Source organism: Pseudorasbora parva, chromosome 18 (genome assembly GCF_024679245.1).
Source record: "Pseudorasbora parva isolate DD20220531a chromosome 18, ASM2467924v1, whole genome shotgun sequence".
NCBI lineage: Eukaryota > Metazoa > Chordata > Actinopteri > Cypriniformes > Gobionidae > Pseudorasbora > Pseudorasbora parva.
Genome location: NC_090189.1, coordinates 13,749,819 through 13,776,754, shown reverse-complemented (window position 1 = coordinate 13,776,754; position 26,936 = coordinate 13,749,819). Strand labels below are relative to the sequence as shown.

General features: G+C 36.6%; 1 protein-coding gene across 2 annotated transcripts; it reads right to left on the bottom strand.

Moving 5' to 3' along the window:
* Positions 1–182: 182 nt before the first annotated feature.
* LOC137047184 (calcium/calmodulin-dependent protein kinase kinase 2) lies at positions 183–26,936 on the bottom strand. 2 transcript variants are annotated; one of them, XM_067424788.1, is made up of 17 exons: positions 26,128–26,936; positions 16,343–16,973; positions 14,966–15,013; positions 13,391–13,444; positions 12,694–12,745; positions 12,395–12,528; positions 8,972–9,008; positions 8,804–8,825; positions 8,620–8,708; positions 7,563–7,762; positions 7,425–7,478; positions 7,227–7,300; positions 7,059–7,146; positions 6,058–6,189; positions 5,777–5,877; positions 4,485–4,535; positions 183–3,728 (listed from the first exon to the last, which is right to left on the bottom strand). In XM_067424788.1, the coding sequence occupies exons 2-17, from the start codon at positions 16,928–16,930 to the stop codon at positions 3,656–3,658; spliced, it is 1,797 nt and encodes a 598-aa protein (XP_067280889.1). In that variant the 5' UTR covers positions 16,931–16,973; positions 26,128–26,936; the 3' UTR covers positions 183–3,655. The 2 variants fall into 2 exon arrangements, with proteins under 2 accessions (XP_067280889.1, XP_067280890.1); XM_067424789.1 differs by lacking the exon at positions 4,485–4,535.

The window sequence follows — 26,936 nt, the reverse complement described above, 5'->3', positions numbered from 1 at the left end:
TCGTTCTGTATGGCATTTTGCCAACTGTGGACACCATGAGATTACATTTTATTATTTACCTTTACATCAACACTATTACTATACAGTACTGATACATTGCATATGTATGACTATACATATATTATGTATTTTTTGAAGACAAAAGTTTAAAAAAGTAAAAAGAAAGAGAGAGAAAGCAAAACTAAAGGCAACTTCAATTTATTCAAATAATCAACTGGATACAATATATAGAATGATCAGTAATGAGATCAGAGGATAATGTAAAGAGCTTAATGTGCTTCGAAACATGCTGAATGAAATTGCGTGATTGTGACGGCATGCATTTTTGTAACATGTAAACAGCCCTCTCAACAGTGCTCAAAACGCAATCGCTTTTGTGATATGGATGCAAACATTTACCCTAGCCCTTCAGGAAATACTGGGCAGATACAGTCAGGAAATGACACTGAGAAGTTAGAAATATACAGTACAGCATTCTCCTGAATATACAACTACAATCAATCAATGCAAAGTAGCCTACCGTTCATATGGTCAGTAGTTGAGAAAGTGGCTATACATAGGAAACTGAAAAAAAGCTGTCTTTGATTTCAGCTGGTGAATTTTGCTCCTAGTTTTGATCGTACAGAAGAAGAAAACATGGTTACAGAGGCTTCATCATTTAAAGTTTCCAATAAACATGCATTATTTGAATTCTGATAAACTTTCTAATGTGCAAAGATAAATCTCCATATATTAATTTTCTCTATAAATATTTTCTCAAAAAAGGGAAGAAGTGCTTCTCTGGTCTTGAATGTATTCATTAAATATGCAGTATGTAATATTGACTGCTAGTGAAATGGGTACTGCAGTCCAAATTAAAAATATTCAAGTTGTTTCCCCCCCGCCCCCTCAGACTGAGGAATGAGCGCAGTTAAAGGGATAGTTCATAAAAAGCCTTCTGAAGCAAAGCAATCCGCTTGTGTTAGAAAAATATCCATATTTAAAACTTTAAAAACTGTATTCTCAAACTTCCGCTAACTGTCGTATGAGACTGAATATGAATATGCTGATTCTCGAGTTTTGTTTTGCTCTATCCTCTGCACTTCCGCGATCCGGAACTTACACTACGCCTGCGCTACACTGGAACGGTAGTCTTTTGTGAATGAGTGTACAGTGTTTTTCTAACATTAACGCTTCACTTCAGAAGGCCTTTATTAACCCCCCGGAGCCGTGTGGAGCACGTTTATTATGGATAGATGCACTTTTCTGGACTTTAAAACAGAAAAAGCAGTTCACAGCTATTATAAAGCTTGGAAGAGCCAGGTTATCCGATTGTATCCGTCTGAAAGAATAATGTCATATACACCTAGGATGACTTAAATGATTTTCACTTTTGGGTTTAACTATCCCTTTAACAATGGCAAGCAACGAGCCTTAAACTGCAAGCTGGGTAAACTGGCAGTGGGCGGGATCTCACAGACCAAAACAAAAACAGATGTTCCGACATGGAACATTTTAAAGTAAAATAACATTGTTTGGTTTTACGTAGAATATTTCCTAAATCTCTGCAAACATATTGCTATTTTTATGCTTTAGTACGGTCAAAAGAAGTACATAAAGCACCTTTAAAGGTCAATGAAATCTTTTCAGCAAATCATTCAAACTTATGGTATTGTATAACCAGCTTCGGTTCGTCGGTGTGCATGCATATTTGAGTCAATATTACAAGTTTCTTTCAATTTTCAGTAATCAACATCCAATAGAACAAACACAAAGGACCAACTTGACTGACTTACAAAGTCCAGAACTGCACCACAACGTGAGATTTCTTATGCATAGTAATAGTATCTACACAAAAATAAATCTCTAAAACAGAGAGAAGAAGAAAAAGAAAACAAAAACACAACAAAGTTAAACATGCAGGGGGGAAAAAGTTAAAGAAAAGGTATAGAGTTGACTTTAGTTACAAGGTAAACCAACAACATACATTCAGCCTACTTGTGCAGAAAACACTCCCCTGATACATGGAAGCATGACCTATGTTAAAAATTTCAGTGGTGGAAAAGCACCATCACGCCGACATTTTGAAACTACAGCTAAAACAATTTTTAGAAAAATAATCAACACAGGAGATGCATGACCGTAGTGCACATTGAGAAAATCTCAACAGGGCTTTGGACTATTTTTGCTAACTTTAAAAATGAGCTTAAGCAAGGTACTGTATTTCTACACTGTCTAGAACAGCTTATCTAAAATTCCCAATTCTACTTTATCTACAAATCTAATGTACCAAAAACTCTACACATGTACTGATGATCTATGCTACAGTTATGAGTATGAAAATGTAAGGCATACATTTTTGTCAAAACGGACTGACAAACATTGATTCCTTAAGTGAAAAGTCATGCATAGATTGCACAAAATTATTGTATTTCCTCAAGAACGTTAGAGTATGCGTCCAATATAGAAATGGCGATAACTAATTCACTCTGATCATGAGGAAGTCACTACTACTGTACATGGCATTTTGGTAATTCTACACAGGAAAAGGAAGCGAAATTACAGTGAGAGACTGTCACCTTCATGATTTAAAAGGATCACATTACATACAAGGAGAAGAAGGGTCACAATGCCTATAGTGGCATTACCTAGATGTTATTTGTGCCCTAAATAATTAAACTACTATTCATAAACATGCTATGCATAATACTTTGATCTCTTGGATTTGGACTGTATTACAAAAAGGTCTGGTCCTGTTATCTACAGCGCAGACATTATAATACAAACACAGAAATGTATGATTTAGATAAAGAAACACGCATACAAACATTTCTGTATTTTCCCTTAATCACACCCGGAAGTGTCTCCTTAGTATATTTACACACATTTCCTGGAATTATTAAAAACTCATTTAAAAATGTTCTCTTTTTTATTTATGTTTTTATTATTATTTTCAAATGTTAACTCATCTTTGATCAAAGAAACCTGATTTTTGAGAAGATTTTCAAGCTGAAAATAATATATTGATAAAAGTCTGAGCTATTTTTCTAATTTCTATTTTCTAATAATCTAATGAGATCTGAAAAACTGCAATCAAGCAGCATTTGATGAGTGATGGACAAACCTAAGAAATCATACATTTCTTCTAAAGACTTGAATATTGTGCAAATTTGAGGAATTTTAATTATGGCCATTTATTAATTTGTTTGCCTTAATATATACACAGTATATTATTTATTATTTATTCTTAATTTTGTCAAATCAGTTTTTTTGAGAATGATTATTTTCAAATTCACTTTAGATCTGCAAAACTGAAATCAAGCAGAATGTCTCTCTAATTAATGACTGATTGTACATTTCTTCTAGGAAATTCTTAAAGGTTTTCATCTGTTTTGCCTTCATTGGCGCCCCCTAGCTGAAGTAGAGGAGTAAAGAAGAATCTCCATGCCGGAGAGTAGAAACACGCGCACACAGAAAACAGGTCCTGAGAGATGGCAGAGACCTGGGCGGACAGATACGGCACATGCTGCTGTGGACTGTACAAATGCATGCATGCATTGATGGTGGGCACTTCCTTCCATCAATGCTCCAGCCCCAGGTCCATATCCTGGCCTTTCCGGAAGCCACAACAGCCTCATCCAGATGCATTTCCCCCCGAGAAAGATGCCCACAATTATCAGGAAAGAACTTCATCCTCGCCCACGAAGGGCAGGTCCATGCTCCGCACGCCTTCCTCGCTCTCTTGTTTCCTAGGAAACAGACAAATGCGGAGGTTTAAAATAGTCACACATTCCAGGCGTGTCAACTTGTCTACAGCAATGCAGACTGTTGTTAAGTGTGGCTAGAATTGTTAGGCAGTGGGGAAAATTAAGTCAGCGCGAAGGGGGGGGTACATGGCATCGCATCAGTCATATGCTCGGGTCAGGAGGAGGCACATGAGAGTGACTGACTACCATGTTTTTCCGAGGGGTTGTACTGGGGCGCCACATGCAAATGCACCCAGTCCGACAAACCAATTAGAGTCCTCGTAAAAAATGACCATGGCTGGGTGGCAAATCAGGATGCTCTTTTCTTTTAGTTGCTGATATTATGCATGAGGGGCATGCAGATATTTAGAAGGGCCTGGAAAACATCATCCTGAACTGCCCATGAACTTTGTTAAAACATTACATGCAAAATATAAATGCTTGATATACTATTATTAAACATAGCTTTTACAGTTAAACAAGAGATTTCTAGGAGGGAATATCATGAATATTTTAAATATTTTACATGCATAAAATGCAATTTATTAGGTAGGAAAACACAAGCGGATAAGCTTGTTATTCTTTAAGCCATCTGAATGATAATCGTTTGGATCTTAAAAGCATGCTAAAAACACCACATCATTCAATTTAAGTGCAGATCATTCAATATGGGCATGACCAATCTCTCCTACATATAATACAGGTGGAGGAGAGTGAACGGGACATAGGTGGAGCGCTAACAGGCTAGCGGAGCTTTACCTGGGGGTACCGAGATTGCGGCAGTATTTCAAACTCCCTGCTCTCCCTTTTCTAGACGGCAGGAGAGATGCGGATATGTGAGAATTCTTAAATCGGATCGTATCTATCAAATATTCCTGAAAACATGACTACACAAAAGCCTTAAGAATATTTCATGCTAAATATTACTCAAACATGCTATTGATTACCACAGAAAATAATTGATACTTTTCCCTAGGGTTTAAAAAAAAAAAGAAGAAAAAAAATTGTGGGAATATTATATGGTAATATTACTTTGCTAGGTATTAATCAACCTAGCATAGCATTGCAACATAGATGCAAAAGGAGCGTTTATGAGTCAAGAAAATATATATATGAGTGACATATGGGTGACTCTATAGGTATGACATCACTTGTAGGCCGAAACTCTGAAGCGAGTTAGCATTTTAGCACTTCTCGTTCCCGCATCCCAAAGTCAATGGGGTTTCTGAATGGGGTTTGGTTAAAAGGCTAAAATAAAGTCACTTTGAGGCAACGAGAGAGGATCTGTGATTGGCAGTGATGTGACACAACTGATACTGTAGCTCACATGACAGTGTCAACATGGTGAATGTAGTATGTTCAGATTCCATTCATACTAGCCATATTCATACTATATAGAACGTACATAATAGAATGTAGTAAAGACTGAAACAGTATGCATTTTTGGCGTAGATTTTATGGATGCACACAAGTGAAGACCACAAGTCCACATTAAGTGCGCTATTTGGGACAGAGCCTTTAGCTTTAGCTTAGCAGGCTAATCAGTTAGCTGACTAAAAGTACAATAAAAGCGTTCTAGTTAACATGTAGTTTGGTTTTAAAATGTGATATGATTTGTGATGTATGAGTTAAAATCCATTAATTTTTTAATTGAGAGAAAATCACCGTTTTTAATTTTAAAATGTTATGAATTCCTGTGATGCACAGCTTGCCTGCCAGGTTTTCATTTTAGGTGCATTACTGTACTGTTCGTGTAGGAAAGTAGAAAGTAGTCAAAATTATTTTCTGTGGAAATGCTGTGCAAAGACATTAAACTCAATTTACCTGAAAAAATACATTTATGCTTCATCATTACAGTATTAAAGTAGAACCTAGTGAGATAGCATTGTATATGGTATGACAATACTAGTAGGTCCAATTAAATTACCGTCAAACCATCTATGCAAACCATTTTAAATTTTCAATGATCACTGAAAGCATTCCAAAACTCCAGGTCTATGTTCAGGACGTTTGTTCCAGTTATAGCCCCATCCCTAATGAGAAAGACTTACGATAGCATGTGTCCTGGTGCGGTGGGACTCCTGTCTTCCCTGCGCCCCCAATCAAATGGGTTTCCAAAAGAACGCTTGCGCAACATAGTCCTAACCAAGATCTGTAGCAGAGAACATGCAGCAAGTTTAAGTAACTCCAAAAACAACCTTGGGCTTGGGTTTGTGTGGGTCATACATTTTTTTATTCATTTGATGTGGTTATTAGCATTGAACACATTATGCGTAGTCATAAAACTGAATTAAGGTGGTCTAAATAGGTCACTAGGGGCTTGTGAACTCACCACGGTGGCCAGGCTGGGGATGTGCTTGACAGAGTTTTCCACCTCCTCCTCTGTCACTTCTATCAAGCTGCAGCAGTTGTCGTCCTCCGGGGGGAGGGGCTCAGCGCCGTGCCGCGTTACCCATGGGTGCACCTACAACAACAACAGAACCAAAATCCTGCTTTGATATCATTAATTAACTCAAGGCTAGGTCTGGGCAGCTCGAGTGTCCTATATTCACACAGGAAGTGCTTTGAAATAATTTTTTAAGAATAAGAAAAGGTTTATTTTTGGTTCAATTGAAGTATGGAGGATAAATATAACTTTATAAGAAAAACTACACTACCGTGTACAAAGCAAATGTTTGGGGTCAGTGAGATTTAAAAAGTAATTTTATTCAGCAAGAATACATTAAATTAATCAAAAGTGAAAGTAAAGGCATTATAACAAAAGACTTAAAGGCATAGTTTACCCAAAAATGAAAATGTAGTCATTATTTACTCACCCTCAAGTTGTTCCAAACCCGAGTTTTTTTTAAATGTTGAACACAAAAGAAGATATGTTAAAGAATGTACAGTAACCAGACAGTTAACGATAGCATAAGGATTGATTTCTATAGTATGGAAGTCTACTATGGAAGTAAATCGCTACCGGCAACTCTTTGGTTACCGACATTCTTCAAAATATCTTGTTTTGTGTTCAACATTAAAAAGAAACTCATACAGGTTTGGAACAACTTGAGGGTGAATAAGAATAAGAAACTTTTTTTAAAACATGTTTTTTTAAATCTTACCAACCCCAAACTTTTGAACGGTAGTGTGTATGTGTATACGTGGAAAAACAAAACATCAACTAATAGAGTGATTCTGGAGCGAAACTACTTGTGTTTCTGACCAATCACAGATGAGGACTAGCTTTCAGGAAACATTATTGGTGATGTTGTTAGTGGTTCTGAAATAATGCATTTCCCCCATGATAGACTCGAAGGGGACGTCCTTGGTGAAGAAAAGAGTCATACTGACCTTGATTTGTGGGACGGTAATTCTGGTTTCAGGATTCTTGTCCAACATTTTAAACAGAAGGTCCTTTAAGTCATCTGATATGTCTGCGCTGTTAAGTGGTACAAAAATGCAATCAATGTCAAAACGATCGGATGGGGAAGGTCTTTCAGGCTCAAGAGAAATACTCACTTCTCCGGAAGCTCCACCGGTTGGGTCTTGATCTTCTGATGGAGGCTCAAAATACGTTCATCCATGAAAGGACACTGTGGAGAGAAGAAGTAAAGTCAAAGGCAACATCCATTTCAAACAGTTTTACTGAATTAAATGTTGGGTTATTTTTAACACTGCATATTTCATGTGAAATACGAAGGTCAAAACAAGGCGTACCACTCCAAAGATGAAACAGTACAAGGTGACCCCCATTGCCCACACATCCAGAGCCTGTAAAAACATGATGTTAACAGGATAAAATCAATACTGCAATACTGACTATTAGCAACTATCTTAGAGAAAATAGATTTTAACCTTCCCAGAGAAGTTCTTGCGGGTCTCTGAAAGGGTCTCTGGGGCAAGAAATGCTGGCGTTCCCACTGTGCTGGTCAGCAGAGCATCAGCTCCCTCAAACTGGTTACTGACCCCAAAGTCAGCAATCTTAACGTGGCCGTCTTCTCCCACCAGCAAGTTGGAAGGCTTGATGTCCCGATGGATGATTTTCTGATAATGTACTGTTGAGGATGAGTAGTTATCATCACTTTTGATTGTTATTTAATGCATTCTGATGACTAACAACAAAAACTGCATCCAGTCAGTTTGATGCATAGTGCAAAAAAAAGAGAAAAAATTTCAGTAATTTCTGAAAACCAAAAGCTTCAATCTGATTGGTCTTTATGCTATTGGTACACAGATTTACTTCCTGTATAAGTAGCAGTGCTGTTATAATTAACCAAAACTATAAAATATATAAAAATGTTTTTGATAATTAAATATCTGAAATAAAATATAAATATTAGTTTAAAATGAACTTGTATTGGTAACCTCGTATTGGTAACTAACAATAATAATAATAATAATAATTAATAATATAATAAGATTAATATTACAATTACTAAAGCTGAAAAAAAAAATATATAAATATATATATATATATATATATATATATATATATATATATATATATATATATATATATATATATATATATATATATATATATATATATACACAATTTTTTTTACAAATATTTTTAAATAAATATAAATATAACAAGACGCTTTTCACATTTCCGGGTTTCTCTGAGCGGAAGTTATCATAGTTGTGTTAACTTTTATAGCGTTGAATGAGAGAATACATTAAATACATTTTTTGTGTGCCCATTTGCTCAAATAGCAAAAGAAAAACTTCACAACTTTCAAAAAGAGGGAAAAAATAGAGTGAGATTGAAAACAGCAGTGAAAAGAGAGACAGATGTTATTTTTTACTGTCAATCCAATAGACGCTGTATTAGAAACACCCTCACAGCAGCGGTAACTTGTTTTTTTGTAATTTTTTTGTAATTTGTCATTAGCTAAATTCCCGCACTCACAATATTCGATTCCTCTCAGTAAGTCCTGGAAGTAGAAGCGTGCCTGGTCCTCATCCAGGGGCTTATCAGTAGGAACCTCCATCACTGCTCTGCAAACACATGGGGAATGAGACAGTTTCTCTAGCAGAGTGACACTAGCACAGCATGGGCCGGCGCTACAATCAGAAATAACGTGCTTACTCACCCTCGTTTGACAAGCTCGAATACTGTGAAAGCACAGATGAAGCAGTGTTAATGTGTTGTGCTTTACATTCTCTGACTTCACATACATTTAGCACCAAAAAGTAAAATAAATTGTGCATGCGCAAGTGTGTAGCATCTGCCAAGTGGATGAGTATCTGGCCAGACTTACCCATGTACAGATGGTCCTCGCTTGGATCATCCAGCACCTGCACAAAAAACAAAAACAAAAAACAAAGCTGTTTAAAAAGAGAATGAAACCAGTCAGCACAGAACTTACATTACGCCATATCTAATATCTAAATATCCAAAAAAATTCTGTCCACTGAAAATTCATGGAAAGGCTAACTTTCAGTTATGACTAAATGAAAGCTGCTACATATCAGTACAATTAAAGGGTTAGTTCACCAAAAAATGAAAATTATGTTGTTTATTACTCACTTCATGTCTGTGTTTTTGATGAAATCAGAGAGCTCCATAAGACATATGTAAAGAGTTACTTCAGCGATTAGCATATGGCTTTGTATCAGTAGAAACCCTGGAGTATATTCAAATGATTGTGCTTCCCCCCCCCCCCCCCCCCCCCAATCGTCAATTTGCGTCATCGGAGGAATTTTCGGCCAGAGGCTAAAGACTACAGCCAGCAGAGGGACCTATTTCCACATGTTTTCAACTCACACATGAGGGATGGGATCTCACTCACAGCTCAGCTCGCACCCATACGGAAATGTAATATATGTACATATATGTCCCTATATCCGAGTAGTGATGTCATATATGTTTCATATAAGGCAATACATTATTAGCGCATATATACATTCTCACGATATATGAAGATATAGGTTTATACCATGTATGAAATACCCATAGAAAAATTATTATATATACATATATTAAAATTATTTATATGATGATTTTTTATATGGTACTGTATGTTAATGCCATATATGTAAACAATATATGTCGAATTTATATATGTAAGTTTATTTAAACATAATATATGCAAACATTCAGTATGCTTGTATTGGATTTTATATGGATTTATATAGTGGTGTTTGAATCCTGGCATTTCATAATTTGGTTTAGGTTCAGGCTTCGGACATTAAAAGCTCCATGTGTGTTTTCCTCCCCGTTGAAAGTGTACAGTTTGAGCATTCGCTTGGTCTCGTGTGAGCATCTAGTTTTGCTTGGGCAGTATTCACTCTTTTGTCCATGTGTTTAGGATTGTTTGTTTAGCATGCGGCTTGTGCTCATCATAGCCATTGCGTGTACTTTCATGTTTTGTTCTGTGTAGCATGTACGGTTACTCTGGTACATGGGTGACATTTTTCATCCTGTCCTCTAGAGGGCAACAGAGGGAGGAAGTGGTTTTAAGGTTACGAGTAGCATAGAGGAGAGGCATGGCAATGGAGCATGGGTGAAAATGCCTGGAATCACATTGTGTTTGAGAGTTAAGTGAATTGTACATTCTAATGCTTTACAATCTTGTTCAAATGCACATTTTTATGTACCCATAAAAATGTTAATTCATAGTGTTTGGAAGTTTGCAGAGAAGCTCGCAGAGGACTCTGTTATGGGGCTTGAGTGCACTGATACCTACTTCTGACCTGTGTTGGATTGTGCCAGTGCCTAATCTAGGATTTAGTATTGTATATCTTCATTGCCTGCTAGGACTGGGACTTCTACAACACTCAAGAGACTTGCATTGCAGACTGTATATCCTTTTCCCTCTAGGGCATTTTGAATTGTTTGGTACTGTTTTTTGTTTGTGTATCACTAGTATTTTGGGTTTAGAATTGATTTACTGTTTATTTGTTTACTTATAGTGTTGAGCTTTGATATTCACAATGCTGTCTTGGATTTCCATCCATGTGCTAATTGTTACTATGTTATCTCATTCAGTGGTTAAATAGATACAATTTATTTTCACTCCCTCATTGAGAATCTTACAGTTAGTTTCAACACAAACTATTGGCAAAAGTGAATTCCCGTTTTTTTGAGTATTTCTTATTGTATAAAAAACTAAGACGAGCCAGTTACAAGCATGAAGGGGTTTGATTGTTTCGATTGTTTATTTTTGAAGTCTAATAAAAAGCCAATTAACCTCTGCACCCTTGAGTCCTTCATCTCTTGCCTCACCTGACAATAAGTAACATTATAAATATTTTATATTTTAAATGTCATTTGTTGTATACATAGTCTAGATTTTAAGACTCTACGGCATTTGACAGTGATAATGATTTGTCACATATATAATTTAAACATATATAATATGTGGAATAAATATATATGTCAATATATGGAATTTCTGATGCTGTGCATATATGTGCATTTATGTTTTTACTCTATATGAGCATATTAGGATATTTAATATATAAGACCTATATGTCAAAATATGTTTTATACATACATTAACATATGGGATACATATATATGTCAATATATGGAATTGTTCCAATTTCTAATATGTTTCATATATGTTTTTACTTTATATATCACATATATCGCATATATTGATATTTCATATATAGACATATATTACATTTCCGTATGGGCAGCTACAGGCGTTCATGCAAACGGTGCAGCCGGCAGAGCAAAGTAAGTGTTTCAACTTCTCAAATTAATTTCTATGAAAGTTAAGCTTCCAAAGGCATGAACTGAAAACGCGCCAGACTGAACACGCGCTGAAAAACAAACAAAAATACAGTCTTTGTCAGTGTCCTATGCAGTTTATGTTGGCCAGCTCATGCGTTGTGTTGCTTACGTGAACAGCATCGGCAAATGCTAAGCCAGCGTTCTGGCATAGGTCTGACGTAACTCGGAAGATCTGCACTGTATTTAATACATCAACAGCTTAAGAGACTGGCACAGAAGTAAAGGAATTGTTGATTAAAGTCACTATTTTTGTTTGTTTTTTGTCCAAAAAAAGTACTCATTATTTCATAAAATTAAGGTTGAACCACCGGAGTCACGTGGAATATTTTAACAATGTCTGGGCCTTGAAAGTGTTAATTAAATTGCTGTCTATGGAGAGGTCAGAGAGCTCTCGGATTTCATCAAAAATATCTTCATTTGTGTTCCGAAGACGAATGAAGGTCTTACAGGTTTGGAACGACATGAGGGTAATAAATAGTAATAATTTACAGAATTTTAAATTTTGGGAGAACTAACCCTTGAATTCATTTTCCAGTTAAAATATATATATATATATTTTTAAATAAACAGTTAGAAGTTCTGCTTCCTCTTACTTTTAATACATTTCTAATTCAAACATTTTGTGCAATTTTTCTTAAAAGTAAATATATCTTGTTTATACATTGTTATACATTTTTACTGGAAACAAAGCAAATTTTTGCCGTGTATAACATTCAAACAGTATATCTATCCCTCACTGTCTCAAATTCAAAAAAAAAAAATCAAGGTTAAAATACTTTCCCCATCCAATTTTAATAAATGTATAGGTGGATTTTCTGTTTGTCCGATGGTGAAAGTGTTTGGGAAACCAGTTTGCAAGTTTATTTTTTTAAATTGCACTTCCAGTTCACGCTGACTAAAGTCTGTGAGAACACTGCAAACTGAGAAGAGAAGCACCCACCTCCACAAGCTTAACCACATTAGGGTGATCAAGCTTCTTGAGGATGGCTATCTCCTGGTAAACGCGCTCCAGAGGCCCTTTGGGCTGAGGGGGGCCCTCAGGGGCCAATCTTGCCCCACGAGGAGGAGGTCTGCCTGTTTATACCAGCACAAGAAGAAATCATGTGAAAGGTTGAAGTATTAGGCGTTCTGCTAGCTGATGAAAGTGCACCCCCAACCTAACACACATACACTCACACACACACACACGCAATCATAAACCCCGCTGTGCGTTCCATCTGCTTTAAAGCAGACACTTACGCGGGAACCCAGCCTGCCTCATCAGTCGTTTCTTGGACAGCACTTTCATGGCCTGTGGAGAGCAGTGAGAACGAGAGAGTGAGAGCAGATATCCAGTGTCATTACTGGTGCTGGGTGACATATGCCCCATTCTACAACCAGCACTGTGTGAGAACTACAACTACACCAAAAAATGGGATAAAAAAATGAGTAATAACTAATCAGAGCATGGAGCAAATTTAAATTAATATAAAATTATTACAAAAACAACATATTATATTTTTATTATTATTACTAAAGCATGTTATTTGTCAAATCTCAACAATACACAGCGGCAAGAATATGAAAAAAATTAATTATATATATAACATTAATAGAGGAGTCAGTTGGATTATGAGGAAATGGGCTGCATTACTACATTTCCCATGATTCTCTGTGGTAACACAATAAATATAAAAAAAATATTCTACACCAAATATATATACTTTTCTCTTACAAAAATGAAAATGAAATATGAAAACATGGCTATTTTACTCTAATTCAAATCACTTAAATGCACATTATAATTATGATTTTCTAACCCGTAACGGTGAAGGTGCCAATGGGATAATTTTAGGCTACTGAAGGTGACCTCGAATAGGCAATCATAATTAAATGATTACTGATAACACTGAGATGAAGTGTATAAATATATTTGTCTGCAAATTGTATCACTCACATAGTATGTGTTGTCATCTTCATTGTATGCCAGCTTGACAACTCCATAGGAGCCCTTTACCAGGAAAACAAGGTGTGTCAGTCATGAAAACTTGTAAATGGATCAAACTGCAGGGCAAACACACTCAGTAACATGCAATAACTGAGGAATACAGGAAGCTGAAGTGTCCAAGCATTTGTGCCGTTTGATTAAATGGAGAACATGTAAACCAAACCGAGCCAGTAGGCAACAGCCTGTGTCATGATGAACTCTACAGACAGGCATAATTCCACTTCTGTTCTGTCTCTATCTCTCTCAAACCTACACACACACACACACACACACACACACACACACACACACACACACACACACACACACACACACACACACACACACACACACACACACACACACACACACACACACACACACACACACACACACACACACACACACACACACACACACACACACACACACACACACACACACACACACACACACACACACACACACACACACACACACACACACACACGTCCCAGCTGGGAGAGCAGATTGCCATTCCAGCAGGGAATCCAACCCTCAGATACAAGAGATGAGAGCAGAGCAGGAATCTCCCCTGTCCAAGCTGACAGTTTTCCATGCCCTCGTATCAAGATGAAGCTTAGTGGAACAGCAACAGTAAAAACACTTCACTGCTCTTTTAAATTGCATTACTGTATTACTATAAATATTGTAGTACATGCACTACATACTTTTATCTTACTCCATGCCTAAAGTACTGTTTGTACTACGGTTTAATGATGGCATCAGATGGGAATACCATGGTAATTTGCATATATACATATATACATACATACATACATATTATGATCACCATATTCACATGCCATAATTTGAATTCTTTAAAGAATAACATGCCTTACAATAAATCAATAAACATTTATTATGCCAATAAACATGGTACTTGTCAATGATCTTCTATTAAATGGCATAACAAGATACTTTGAATAGTATATTAATTGAATTAATTGTAATATATCAAGCAGTTGTGCCTAAATGAAAATGTACCTTGTTTTAGAAATGTTAAAATAATAAAATAAAAGTTTAAAAAAAATATTTTTGAGGTGTACAACATTGAACAAACTGTATTCTATTCTATTCCATTCCAATTAGTTATTCATTATTCCAAAAGTTATTATTTGAACCACCGTTCAAAGGTTTGGGGATAGGTATGATTTTTTAAATACTTGTATTGCTTTTATTTGTATGGTAAATACACAGTAATATTGTGAAATATTATTACTATTTTAAATTACTGTTTTCTACTTTAATATATGTAATTTATTCCTGTAAAGGTAAAGTTGAATTTTCAGTATTATTACAGTCTTCAGTGTCACATGATCCTTCAGAAATCATTTGCATTTTTTATTTAATATAACTAATATGTGAGATAACTGTTTGTTTTGAAATAAGAACAACTGTGCAATTATTATTTCAGTAATTATTATTTCAGAAGAGCATTCATTCATCTCAGACTCTCAGCAGGAAATGATCTATGTATAAATAATAAATGAAAAATAAACATACCTTTCCGATCTCATCTTTCAGCTTGTACTGGTTGAGCTGCACGCAGTCCTTTAGAAATAAACAAGTGACAGTGATCAATGACACTGAGCTCTTTTTTTATGGGGGTTTAGTCATTGAAGGACAGCTACTTCAGCCAGTGTGGCCAAAGATCACAGCAAAACGCAAACTTGATTCTCTCATCAAGAATGATGCTTGCAACATTCCAGGTTCAAAAGAATCAAAAGCATTAGCACAAGAAGTACTACAGGGAGTACTTGAGCCGAGAAAGGCACACAAGCTAAAGCTACACACATCTCTTGCTGATTTCATGTCCTAATAGAAAAGCAGAAGCATCTATTGGGGAACTTTCTCTTGACAAGCATCATTAAGAGGAAGCCAGGAAGGTAATTGCTCCTGTCAGTAACCTTACCTTATACACGTTCTCAACCTTGACTTTGCAGACTTGAAGCCAGTGCAGAGAATGAAGAAAAGAAAATTTTCTTCTCAAAGACAACATCAGTTCTCACACAAGCAGCTCAAATCTCAGGCCACAGCATCCGACTGCATTTGGCACAGTTACATTATCTTACACTATTGGTCAGATTTTTAATGTTTTGAAAGTAGTCTCTTACGTTCAACAAGGGCTGCATTTATTATAAATACAGTAAAAACAGTAACAGTGTGAAATATTATTACAATTTAAAAGAACTGTTTTCTATATTAATATATTTTAAAATGTATTTTTTTATGTGACAGTCTTCAGTGTCAAATGATCCGTCAGAAATCATTGTAATATGCTGATTTGCTGTTTAAGAAACATTTCTTATTATCAATGATGAAAAGAGCTAGGCTCTTTTCATTTTATGTGGAAACCATAATGCACTACCAAGCAATTAAGTGAGATTAAAAAAAGGAAATTAATACTTTTATTCAGCATGAATGCATTAAATTAATCAAAAGTGACAGTAAAGATATTTATGTTTCTTTTAAAATAAAAGCTCTTTTGAACTTTCTATTCATCAAATAAATAGAAATAAATAAATATATATATTAAATATATATATAATAAGAACCATTACTAACAGTATCAGCAAATCAGCATATTAGAAGAATTTCATGTGACACTAGAGACTGGAGGAATGATGCTGAAAATGTAGTTTTTGCCATCACATTTTATAATATACTAAAATGTTGTAATAATATGTCAAAATATAACTGTTTGGTCATATTAATGCAACCCTGATGAGCATAAAATACTTCTTTCAAAAACATTTTAAAAATCTCAAGTATTCCACAGGTAGTCTTAGACATGGTGTAGCCATTAAGTTGTTCTGACAGTTTTTTTAAGAGACTTTCAAACACTTCCAAACACACGTGGGGTTGACTTCGGCCACTTACCTGCAGATCTGTGATGGACACACGATGAGACTCCACGGTTGGTCTTCGAGGGAGGCGTGGAGATGAGTGAGGGGAGGTGATTGGCGAGTAGGGCAGCGATGGGTAAATATAGCGTCCGTTCAGCCCTGGCGAACCACAGGGTGACGAAAGTGTCTGTGAGCGTTCCTGTAGCGACAGCTTCCTGTCAGAGAGGCTGAGTCTACCTCTGTGCTCCTGCGGTTCTGGAAAGAGCGCTTCCGGGCGGCCCATCGTGTGGGATAAAAGATCACAGGAGGCCATGCGGAAGGGCGGCACCGGACCTGACGACGTCAGTTCTGGCGTTTCCGAGCTGTCCATGTCCTCCACCTCCTCCTCCTCTCCGCCCTCCTGCCCGGAGCCACCACTGGGCTCATACTCCGTCACCACAATCATGGACTCCATCTCGTTGGTGCAAGGGCTCAGGTGCGTGGAAGGGGAAGGGAGCACAACGCAGCTCCGCAGCAGGTCAGGCAGTGGCTGATTGGGCAGTTGTACCGAGGGAATGGGCGGAGCATGGCCGAGAGCGGCAGGGGGATCAGAAGAGGGCCAGGAGGAGACACAGGGAAACATAGTGTCCTTCCCAAACACCTGTCAGTAGCCCCTCCATCAACACCTTTTAAGAAAAACAGACTTGGTAAATCTTAGGTATTATACAGAAATGTACCACAGCTTTTGAACTGACGATGAGCATAATTTTGGAATGGCCATTGTGAACATATTATATAATTGTATAAAAATAAAGTCAAGTCAAAAGGACATTTAATTCATTATATTTTCTGTACATTTTAATAATGTACAATTCATACATCATATATTTACTATATTAGTTACATATATTTTTCCATGTAACATTTACATTTTAATTCATTGGTATTAATAACATGAAATATTATATAAATAATATACAAATGTATTTTACTTTTTTTTTTAGCATAACAGCTAAGACTCTTACCAGCCTTACAAGCCATTTTTAAAAGCCTACACCGTTTCATTCCCTGATATTTATTATAACTTTGATATAAGTATTATTCTTTATATATAGACTTTTCTGTAGCTCAAACAGTAGAGCGTGGCGCTAGCAACGCCAAGGTCATGGGTTCGATTCCCAGGGAAAGCAAGAACTGACAAAAATGTAAAATGTGCACCTTAAAATGCAATGTAAGTAACTTTGGATAAAAGCGTCTGCCAAATGCATAAATGTAAAATGTATTTATGAATATATGTTACCCTGCCTGGACCACAAAACCAGTCATAAGTTGCAAGGGTATATTTGTGGCAATCATTCTATTAGGATCGAATCATTAGGATATTAAGTAAAGATCATGTTCCATGAAGATATTTTTTAAATTACCCACCATAAATATATCAAAATTGTATTATCAGTAGTAAAATGCATTCCTAAGGACTTAATTTGGACAACTTTAAAGACGATTTTCTCAATATTTAGATTTTTGCACCCTCAGAGATTCCAGATTTTTAAATAGCTGTATCTCGAGTCAACCATAGTCATATCCTAACAAACCATACATCAAAGTGGAAAGTGTATTAATTTAGCATCCATGTATAAAATCTCAATTCTAAAAAATGTACACTTATAACTGGTTTTGTGGTCCGGGTCACCCATATTTATTGATTAAAATAGATAATTAAATATTATATACAGTGAGGAAAATAAGTATTTGAAAACCCTGCTATTTTGTCAAGTTCTCCCACTTGGAAATCATGGAGGGGTCTAAAATTGACATCTCAGGTGCATGTCAACTGTGAGAGACATAATCTAAACAATAAATAAATCCAGAAATCACAATATATCATTTTTTTAACTATTTATTTGTATGATACAGCTGCAAATAAGTATTTGAACAGCTGGCTATCAGCTAGAATTCTGACCCGGCTCAAGGACCTGTTAGTCTGCCTCTAAAAAGTCCACCTCCACTCCATTTATTATCCTAAATTAGATGCACCTGTTTCAGGTTGTTAGTTGCATAAAGACAATTGTCCACCCCATACAATCAGTAAGAATCCAACTACTACCATGGCCAAGACCAAAGAGCTGTCCAAAGACACTAGAGACAAAATTGTACACCTCCACAAGGCTGGAAAGGGCTACGGGGAAATTGCCAAGCAGCTTGGTGAAAAAAGGTCCACTGTTGGAGCAATCATTAGAAAATGGAAGAAGCTAAACATGACTGTCAATCTCCCTCGGACTGGGGCTCCATGCAAGATCTCACCTCGTGGGGTCCCAATGATCCTAAGAAAGGTGAGGAATCAGACCAGAACTACACGAGAGGAGCTGGTCAATGACCTGAAAAGAGCTGGGACCACCGTTTCCAAGGTTACTGTTGGTAATGTTGGAAAGACGTCATGGTTTGAAATCATGCATGGCACAGAAGGTTGCCAATGACCATTTGGATGATCCAGAGGAGTCATGGGAGAAAGTCATGTGGTCAGATGAGACCAAAATAGAACTTTTTGATCATTATTCCAGTAAATGTGTTTGGAGAAAGAAGAATGATGAGTACCATCCCAAGAACACCATCCCTACTTTGAAGCATGGGGGTGGTAGCATCATGCTTTAAGAGTGTTTTTCTGCATATGGGACAGGGCGACTGCACTGTATTAAGGAGAGGATGACCGGGGCCATGTATTGCGAGATTTTGGGGAACAACCTCCTTCCATCAGTTAGAGCATTGAAGATGGGTCAAAGCTGGGTCTTCCAACATGACAATGACCCGAAGCACACAGCCAGGATAACCAAGGAGTGGCTCTTTAAGAAGCATATCAAGGTTCTGGCATGGCCTAGCCAGTCTCCGGACCTAAACCCAATCGAGAATCTTTGGAGGGAGCTCAAACTCCATGTTTCTCAGCGACAGGCCAGAAACCTGACTGATCTAGAGAAGATCTGTGTGGAGAAGTGGGCCAAAATCCCTCCTGCAGTGTGTGCAAACCTGGTGAAAAACTACAGGAAACATTTGACCTCTGTAATTGCCAACAAAGACTACTGTACCAAATATTAACATTGATTTTCTCAGGTGTTCAAATACTTCTTTGCAACTGTACCATACAAATAAATAGTTTTTAAAAAATCATACATTGTGATTTCTGGATTTTTTTTATTTTTAGATTATGTCTCTTACAGTGGACATGCACCTACAATGACAATTTCAGACCCCTCCATGACTTCTAAGTGGGAGAACTTGCAAAATAGCAGGGTGTTCAAATACTTATTTTCCTCACTGTACATATTTTTTTTTTTTAAATAAAACATTGACAATAAATGTTTATTCCATACTTTTTACAATCCTACAAAATCAACACTTTAAAATACAGAAAGATTTCCAGGTCTTAACTGATGCTGATTTTAGGGTAAAGCATTTGCCATATGCTTGACCTCCATTTTTCTATGAGTCTTATCCTTACTATACAAATGAAATGACTTAATACAGCTAATAAGTTGAATATATTATAAAATGCTTAAAACGTTATTTAAGTAAATACTTGCTCGAAAAAGATTACATATCCCCATTCTGCTCTAAGCCTCCGTTTCTTCTTATGGCCTTGATTTACATGCAAAGTGCTGCAGTTTCTTTGGAAAGCAGATTTTCTGAACATTGGAGACACTGTGTGTGGGAGAGGTGTGGGTCTCGCAGAAAGAGAGAAATATAAGCAGGTATAATAAAAAAGGCATTCATTACTCCGAGGGGTTCCCACCCCCTCCGCGCGTCCTCATTTCTATCTCTCACATTCACAGAGATTCAATGCAGCTTAGTTTTTCTTCTCTGTCTCGATTGCGTTCCCTGTTATTTCTTCACCTGCGATCGAATCTCTACTTATGTTTTTGCTGTAATATCATCGCAAGGCCCTGGCCTCCATGCATTCTCCTGTCAAAACACCCACACAGCTGGAAGATGGTGTTCTCTCTCCCTCTTTCGAGAAAACGTGTGGAAAAAAAGCATATTTTTCCCAGCATTCCTCATCTTTGACCCCTCCCGCATCCATTTCTCAAGTAATTACGTCCCTGACACTTATTTTCACACTAAATCAGAACGCACTGATGAGAATTCGAGCTTTTCTCACTAAAAATGTCAGTCATACAGGAAATAACCTCTCCAAGAAGGAAATAATAATAATAAAATCTCCATTTGGATTACACATGAAAGAAGGACCAAGCCATTTTCAGAGACCAGAATACCATAGACACTTGGGGGTAGAGGGGTAGACTCTTAATTTAAAAAACACTTTATAATCACCAAGAACACCTTAAGGGCCACATAGGTATCAATCTTTTTATTAAGCAAGCACCATTCTCATGCATACAACGTTGAATGTTTTGTTTATTATTCTTTCTCTTTCTCCATCCATCACCTACTGAGAGATTCTGCCAGCAGGAGAATGAATGATGGATTCAACATGACATCAATATGACAACAAGTGACAGCCAAGTGATTGTAGCATCTCACAACATGATATTTGCAGAATCCTATGTTATAAGCATTTTCAAAACATACATCATGATTCATCAGTCCAGCAGAAAATGCCATTTACTATGTTATATATTATTATGTTATATATTCCGGGGGGGTTAATAAAGGCCTTCTGAAGTGAAGTGGCAGTTTTGTGTTAGAAAAATAATTTTGGTTATTTTTCTAACACAATCACGACACTTCGCTTCATAAGGCCTTTATTAACCCCCCAGATCTGTGTAGAGCAGTTATATGATGGATAGATGGACTTTTATGGACTTCATAAACAAGACACCAAGTCACTGCCATTATACTGCTTGGAAGAGCCAGGATTTTTTTTTATATAACCCCAATTTTATTCGTCTGAAATTGGAATGCCATATGCGCCTAGGATGACTTGAGGGTGAGCTAATTATGGGCTAATTAAAAAAAAAAAATTGGGGGGTGAATTATCCCTTTAATGCACTGCGAACTAGCACGAAAAAGCAGTGAACAGCTGGATTTTATTAACTAACATTAACAAAGATTAATAAATACTGTAAGAAATGTATTGTTCATTGTTAGTTAATGTTAGTTAATATCAACTAATGTTAACAAATGAGACCTTATTGTAAAGTTTCACATATAAAATGTATTAAGCTTATTTAACCGTAATAATATTTTGCAATATTACTGTTTTTACAGTATTTTTGATCCCTGAGCCTAAGAGGCTTATTAAAAAAAAACTTGATTAAATATTAAAAAGACAACTGATTATGTTAAAGCGTGTGACTATTAGTAAAACATCAGTAGAATTGATTATCTCTGATGATAATACTTCAGTATCATATCAAAATATGATTTCTTTACCATGGCACCACGGCACTAATAGCAAACTTTTTTCTAAACTATTGTTAATATGTTGGCTAATGAAGTCGCATGCAAGAAAATTAATCAGCTATTTTAAGATAGAGAGAACCTTTTAAGGTCAGATCAGATTTGAATCGCTGGTCCGCCCCTTGGTGTAGACGACTGTTTTTGACTTCCCATCCTCACATCTCTCAACCTCGATGACAAAGAGACAGCTCAGCTGAGCACAGAGCGGCCAGGCTTATCCGACCCATTTGTCAGACCAGGTGCTGATGGTGGGATGATGAAAGTGTGCAGAAAGTCAAAGGGACTGATTTGCTATTATACAGTCTGAGCGTCGAGCAACTTTGAAATTCATGCGGCAGAATTACAAGTACCTTGCAAGCATCTACAAAAAATGTAGAGTATCACGCTCTCTTTTTAAGAACAGGAAATGCACGGTAGATGCGGGCAAGATATGACCTGACTGCGATGGTAGGCTGAGCTATTTTAATCTGAGAGCAGTTTCCACACTCTTCTGTGACCTACTTCGATCTTTGATGGATTGCAAACCAAGTGTTTCTCCTCCATGTGCTCAACCTTCCAAACACACACAAACCTCATTTGTTATGGAGACTCAGACTCACAAGCAAACAATCCCTGGGGCCTGCCCCCTCACTGTCCATTGGATAACAAACATTAAAGGCCTTCCACAAAGTACAACATCAAACGCATACAAAGATCCACCGTTTTAATTCAAGCCCTTACCGTAGAAAACCTCCTGCAAGAAATTAAACTTCCCCTAGAAACAAACAGATGCAGCCTTACAGCAAATGACTTTAACACACACTTTCCACTCCCTGGTTGGTTGTCTTTATTATGGTGAGATCCACTGGCATCCACAGGGAAAAGGGTCCAAAGAGGATTGACCATATGGGACCATCTGGAGCGCAGCATTCTTTGAAGCATACGCTTTAACAGGGAAAACTTTAACTCATCTTTAACTTTAAACAAAGTACTTTTGTTAACACTACAATAAAAATCCACTTCATCAGCTAATTACTCTTCAAAAGCATTGCCATAGAAATATACAGAGCTACCGCAAACAATTTTAAAGGGATACTTCACTGATTATTTTCATATTAAACTGTTATTTCATTTACTAAAACGAATTGATACATATCTCTCTCGTCTCAGTGCGTGCACTTATCTGAGGTGGAGGTGACGTGGAGGTGTTTGGTCGCTTCTAACTTGATCTCTGTTTGGTACCATATAGTGAATGAACTGGGCTTAGTGGGCTAAGCTAAATGCTATCAGATCGTCACAGACTCACAGCGCGTCAGAGAGATTAAGTGCACGCACTGAGATGAGAGAGGTATGTGTCAACTCGTTTTAGTTAAGGGAATAACAGTTTAATATGAAAAAGTGGTGGAGTATCCCTTTAAGACAAAATTCTACAGATGGCTGAGCGTTTCTCTGAGCATTTCTACCAAGGGGCAACCTCCCGCGATCTCTCTTGAAGCCAATACGGAAGTAATGTAAACTGCAATTCCTTAACTGGCCGCTAGAGGCAGGCTCCAGAAGGGAGCAGAATCTCATTGAGCCCCATGTTAAAATTCTCAACTTTACAGCAGAAAAAAACATGTTTACAGCCTGGTACAAATTGTGGTTTTTGCCTATAAGGCTAATTTTGATCTTCATGACAACTGTGAGGGGGGTGAATTTTTTTTTATAACTCATTCGTTTACGTTATATAAAGCCTTAAAGTTCTGCATAATTAAGGGCGTGGTTACAAGTGGATAGCCATTTATCTGCCGTCTATAGTCATTGCGTCACCTCAGCTCCACGCACATCCTGCCTTTTTGCCCATTTTCTGTTATCCGGGGGTGATACGCGATGACTCGCTCACAAGATGGCAACGCCCAGCTCGCCTCTACTTTACGCTTCAGAACGGCTTATCGGAATCCTATGGGTGACGTCACGGACACTACGTCCATATTTTTTTACAGTCTATGGTTTCTACGTGTCTATACGTTGTAAAACCGTAATAAATCAGGCTATTCGATGTCCTTTTACAGTAAAATACTGTTAAGGTTTTTGGAAGTGAAAAAGAAGAAGCCATCTTATCATTTTGACTGAAGAAACGTAATTTCCAGACATTACTTTACATTTGATGGTTTTTCGTTGTAAATCTATTTCTTCTTAGTTTTTGTTTTTTTTACCATAAATTTCAGATTTTTTTAAGTGGGATTTAACGGTAAACTACCATGTTATACCTAACACTTTAAACACAAGTTCTGAGTTCAAAATGAGTTAAGCTCTCGCAACACCATTTGTGACATGTTGTCGTCAATCACCACAGATGATTTAGTATCTTTAAAAAAATTCACAGCAGCGCCATCTTTGATTTTTAGCGGGATCCTTCTCTTCAGAGGGTTATACTGTTATTTAACGTGTTTTTAAATTGTTCTGCTGACGACAAAACGCTGAAAACATGCCCTTCCAAGAAATTTCAGGGGACAAAAAGTTCCAGACAACACGATCTGTGGAAAATGATGAGCGATCTAGGAGCTTTATACAGTTTTTTTTCGGATGCCACTGAAAACATGGTATAATTCTATTCTTCACAGCCTCTTTCATACTTGTCATGGCGATGATCTGAATAAGGTCTATTGGGCAAAAATTTTGCAGGGTTTAAAAAAGCAAATATGTGCAGCTCATATTCTTGTGCTTATATTGAAACATCTGTACAAAATTATATTTGAACTGTAAAGTTTATGTTTTTTTTCCCTTTCTCCCAATGCAATGCCATGCCCCTATAAACTCCTATTGCAAGTGCATTCCTGGAAACAAAATTTCCAAGCGAGTCCTTATAATAGATTTTATTGAATTTGAATTTTTTATTGAAGCAGTTAAAAAAAAAAAAAAAAAAGTCTGCTATTATATTAGCTGTCATTAGCATCTAACCACGTTCCATAAACCAAGAAATTAAAAGTAATAAGGCAACCTCAATCATACTTTTTGTACATGAATCCTGACAAATAAACAACTTAACCCAGCTCATCCAAAGCTAGATTTCAGATCATACCCGAATGGCTCATTCCACAGGGAAAAGCCACCCAGGGACCTTCTTATGCCACTCTCTCCAAACAAGGCAAACTATTTTAGGCCCAAACTCCCGAGCAACATGAAAACACAACATAAAATACAATTTGTTAATTATACAGCACAAATGACATCTAATGTACTTGCATGCATCTCATTTCATTATATTATATTATGGATTAAAGCACCACACGATACCTGTCAAAACCTAGTGAGCTATAAAACTAGTAGACTGCATTTTTGGACATGTGAACCTTTCAAATGCCTTTGATGCCCAAAAATACTGCCTAGGCAACCAGCTCACAAGATGTTGATACACAGCCAGTGATTTTACAGGTTTCACTTGTCAGCTGTCAAACAGGCAGGATGAAAATGTATTAAGAATGCTGAATTCTTAGGTAACTGGGCCATTCTACAAAACAAGTGCCAATTTTGTCTCTCATATTCATATGTGGAAAAAATTGTTTAACAATCAATAGATGGTGCCAACTTTAAACACAGCAACAAAAATACAGCAAGTACAATTTTTTCTTCATGAAGATGAGTCATTTTTGGCCTGTCCCCACTCATGTCTTTCCAACTTCTATATATTAGAATAAAATGTAATCTAACATATACACATTTAAATATTTATAACTAAAAAACAAAATATATGTAATATAGCAAGAATTTTATAAAATGTACAATACAATAATTACTCTTTTTTGTTGTTGTCGTTGTCAGTAATATCAATCCTGTTTACCTAAAGTAACCATGTGAGCACTGAAATATGGATATTTGTTGAAATACAAGTATTAAGCACTTTCTAGTTTCACGACCTTGTAATATTAACTTTTGATTAAAAAAAAAGTCAACCCTTTTACAACCATGTCATGTCTTACTCAACATTAAATGTATTAATTTTGCTTAAGATTGCACAATGCAATTCATTAACACTTAAATCTTTAATTGTGTCACTGAATGTAAAAAAAATCTTACAAAATGTTACTTTAAAACACCTTATCAAACTGGAAAATCCGCCTATTTCGTAGAATAACCCAACTTCTCATATTATCTTATGTGAATATAGATGTGTATCGTCTCACTCCCGATTTACAGTTGACAGGCAACGTAATTTCGTGAATATTATCTGTATAAGCGTCATGTAAACACTGACACTGTCTCGAAGAGCTGGTGCCGTTAGGAGAATAATTTTTAAGGCAGGTTGTTATTTTGCTAAAGCTGGCTAACGTTAACGCATCTCTTACGAAACAGATGTTTGGCAAATCCAGCCGAGGATTAATAAAATGATTGTCATCACGTATGTTCACGCATGTTGCTGTAGAGAAGTAACTTACAATAGGAATCGTTAGTTCAGTGTTATGTCCTTACCTCGGCCGTTTTTTAAGATCCTGTTTTGGAAGGGTATGTTGTTAGCTCGCTGGCAGTAATGGTAGCGGTTTATGATATGGGATGATGTGCAGGCAGCGGGGGACGGAGGTGCTTCTGCTGTGAGTGAACGTGAGAGGAGGGGCGCCATCTAACGGTCAAAATGGAACAGCGGCTGCTGCTGAAGTGAAAAGCAGGGGGTTATTAGTTCTTGATTAATTAAACTTCATTGCTGTACTTGACTAGAATACCTGCACTCTTATTCAGTTACATTTTGACACAGAGTCAGATCTTACAATTTCATGAAAATCAACAAAGTATCATTTTATTGAACTTACAAGCCAATACTACAACGCTCCTGAACTCTTAAAACTAATGACATTTAACGTGTGTAAAGGGCATTTGGACACAACTATCGGCATTTACTCTTGTAAAGAGACCTTTCCTCAAATAAACTTTTTAGAACAATTTTAGACATTGCTAAAGGTAAACAAATTATGAAACGGGTCTAAATTTAACTGGTGTGCTCTAGAACAGGGGTTTTGATTTTTAAATTAAGCCAAGACTCATTAAAACAAATTAAACATCTATATTTACAGTATAAGGAGTAGAAAATAAATCTAATATAAACTAAATATTTTCATATTTTGCACATTTATACTATAAATTGGGTCTTTATACATAAACTTATTTTTGAATATGAAAAATTTGAGGACTGTAGTCATTCACACAAGAATGCTTATATTTGGAATAATTTTTTAATCATAACACTTAGAAAATTGAATTAAAATGATCAAAGCAATAATTTAATG

Bases quoted from the DNA above. Each gene is read 5' to 3' on its own strand.
- LOC137047184 (XM_067424788.1), bottom strand. From the start codon at position 16,930: ATGTTTCCCTGTGTCTCCTCCTGGCCCTCTTCTGATCCCCCTGCCGCT. The intron at 8,826-8,971 runs GTAAGTCTGGCC...GTGCTTTCACAG, and splicing joins CGAGGACCATCTGTACATGG to TATTCGAGCTTGTCAAACGA. The intron at 6,190-7,058 runs GTCAGTATGACT...TTGTTGTTGTAG, and splicing joins TTACCGTCCCACAAATCAAG to GTGCACCCATGGGTAACGCG.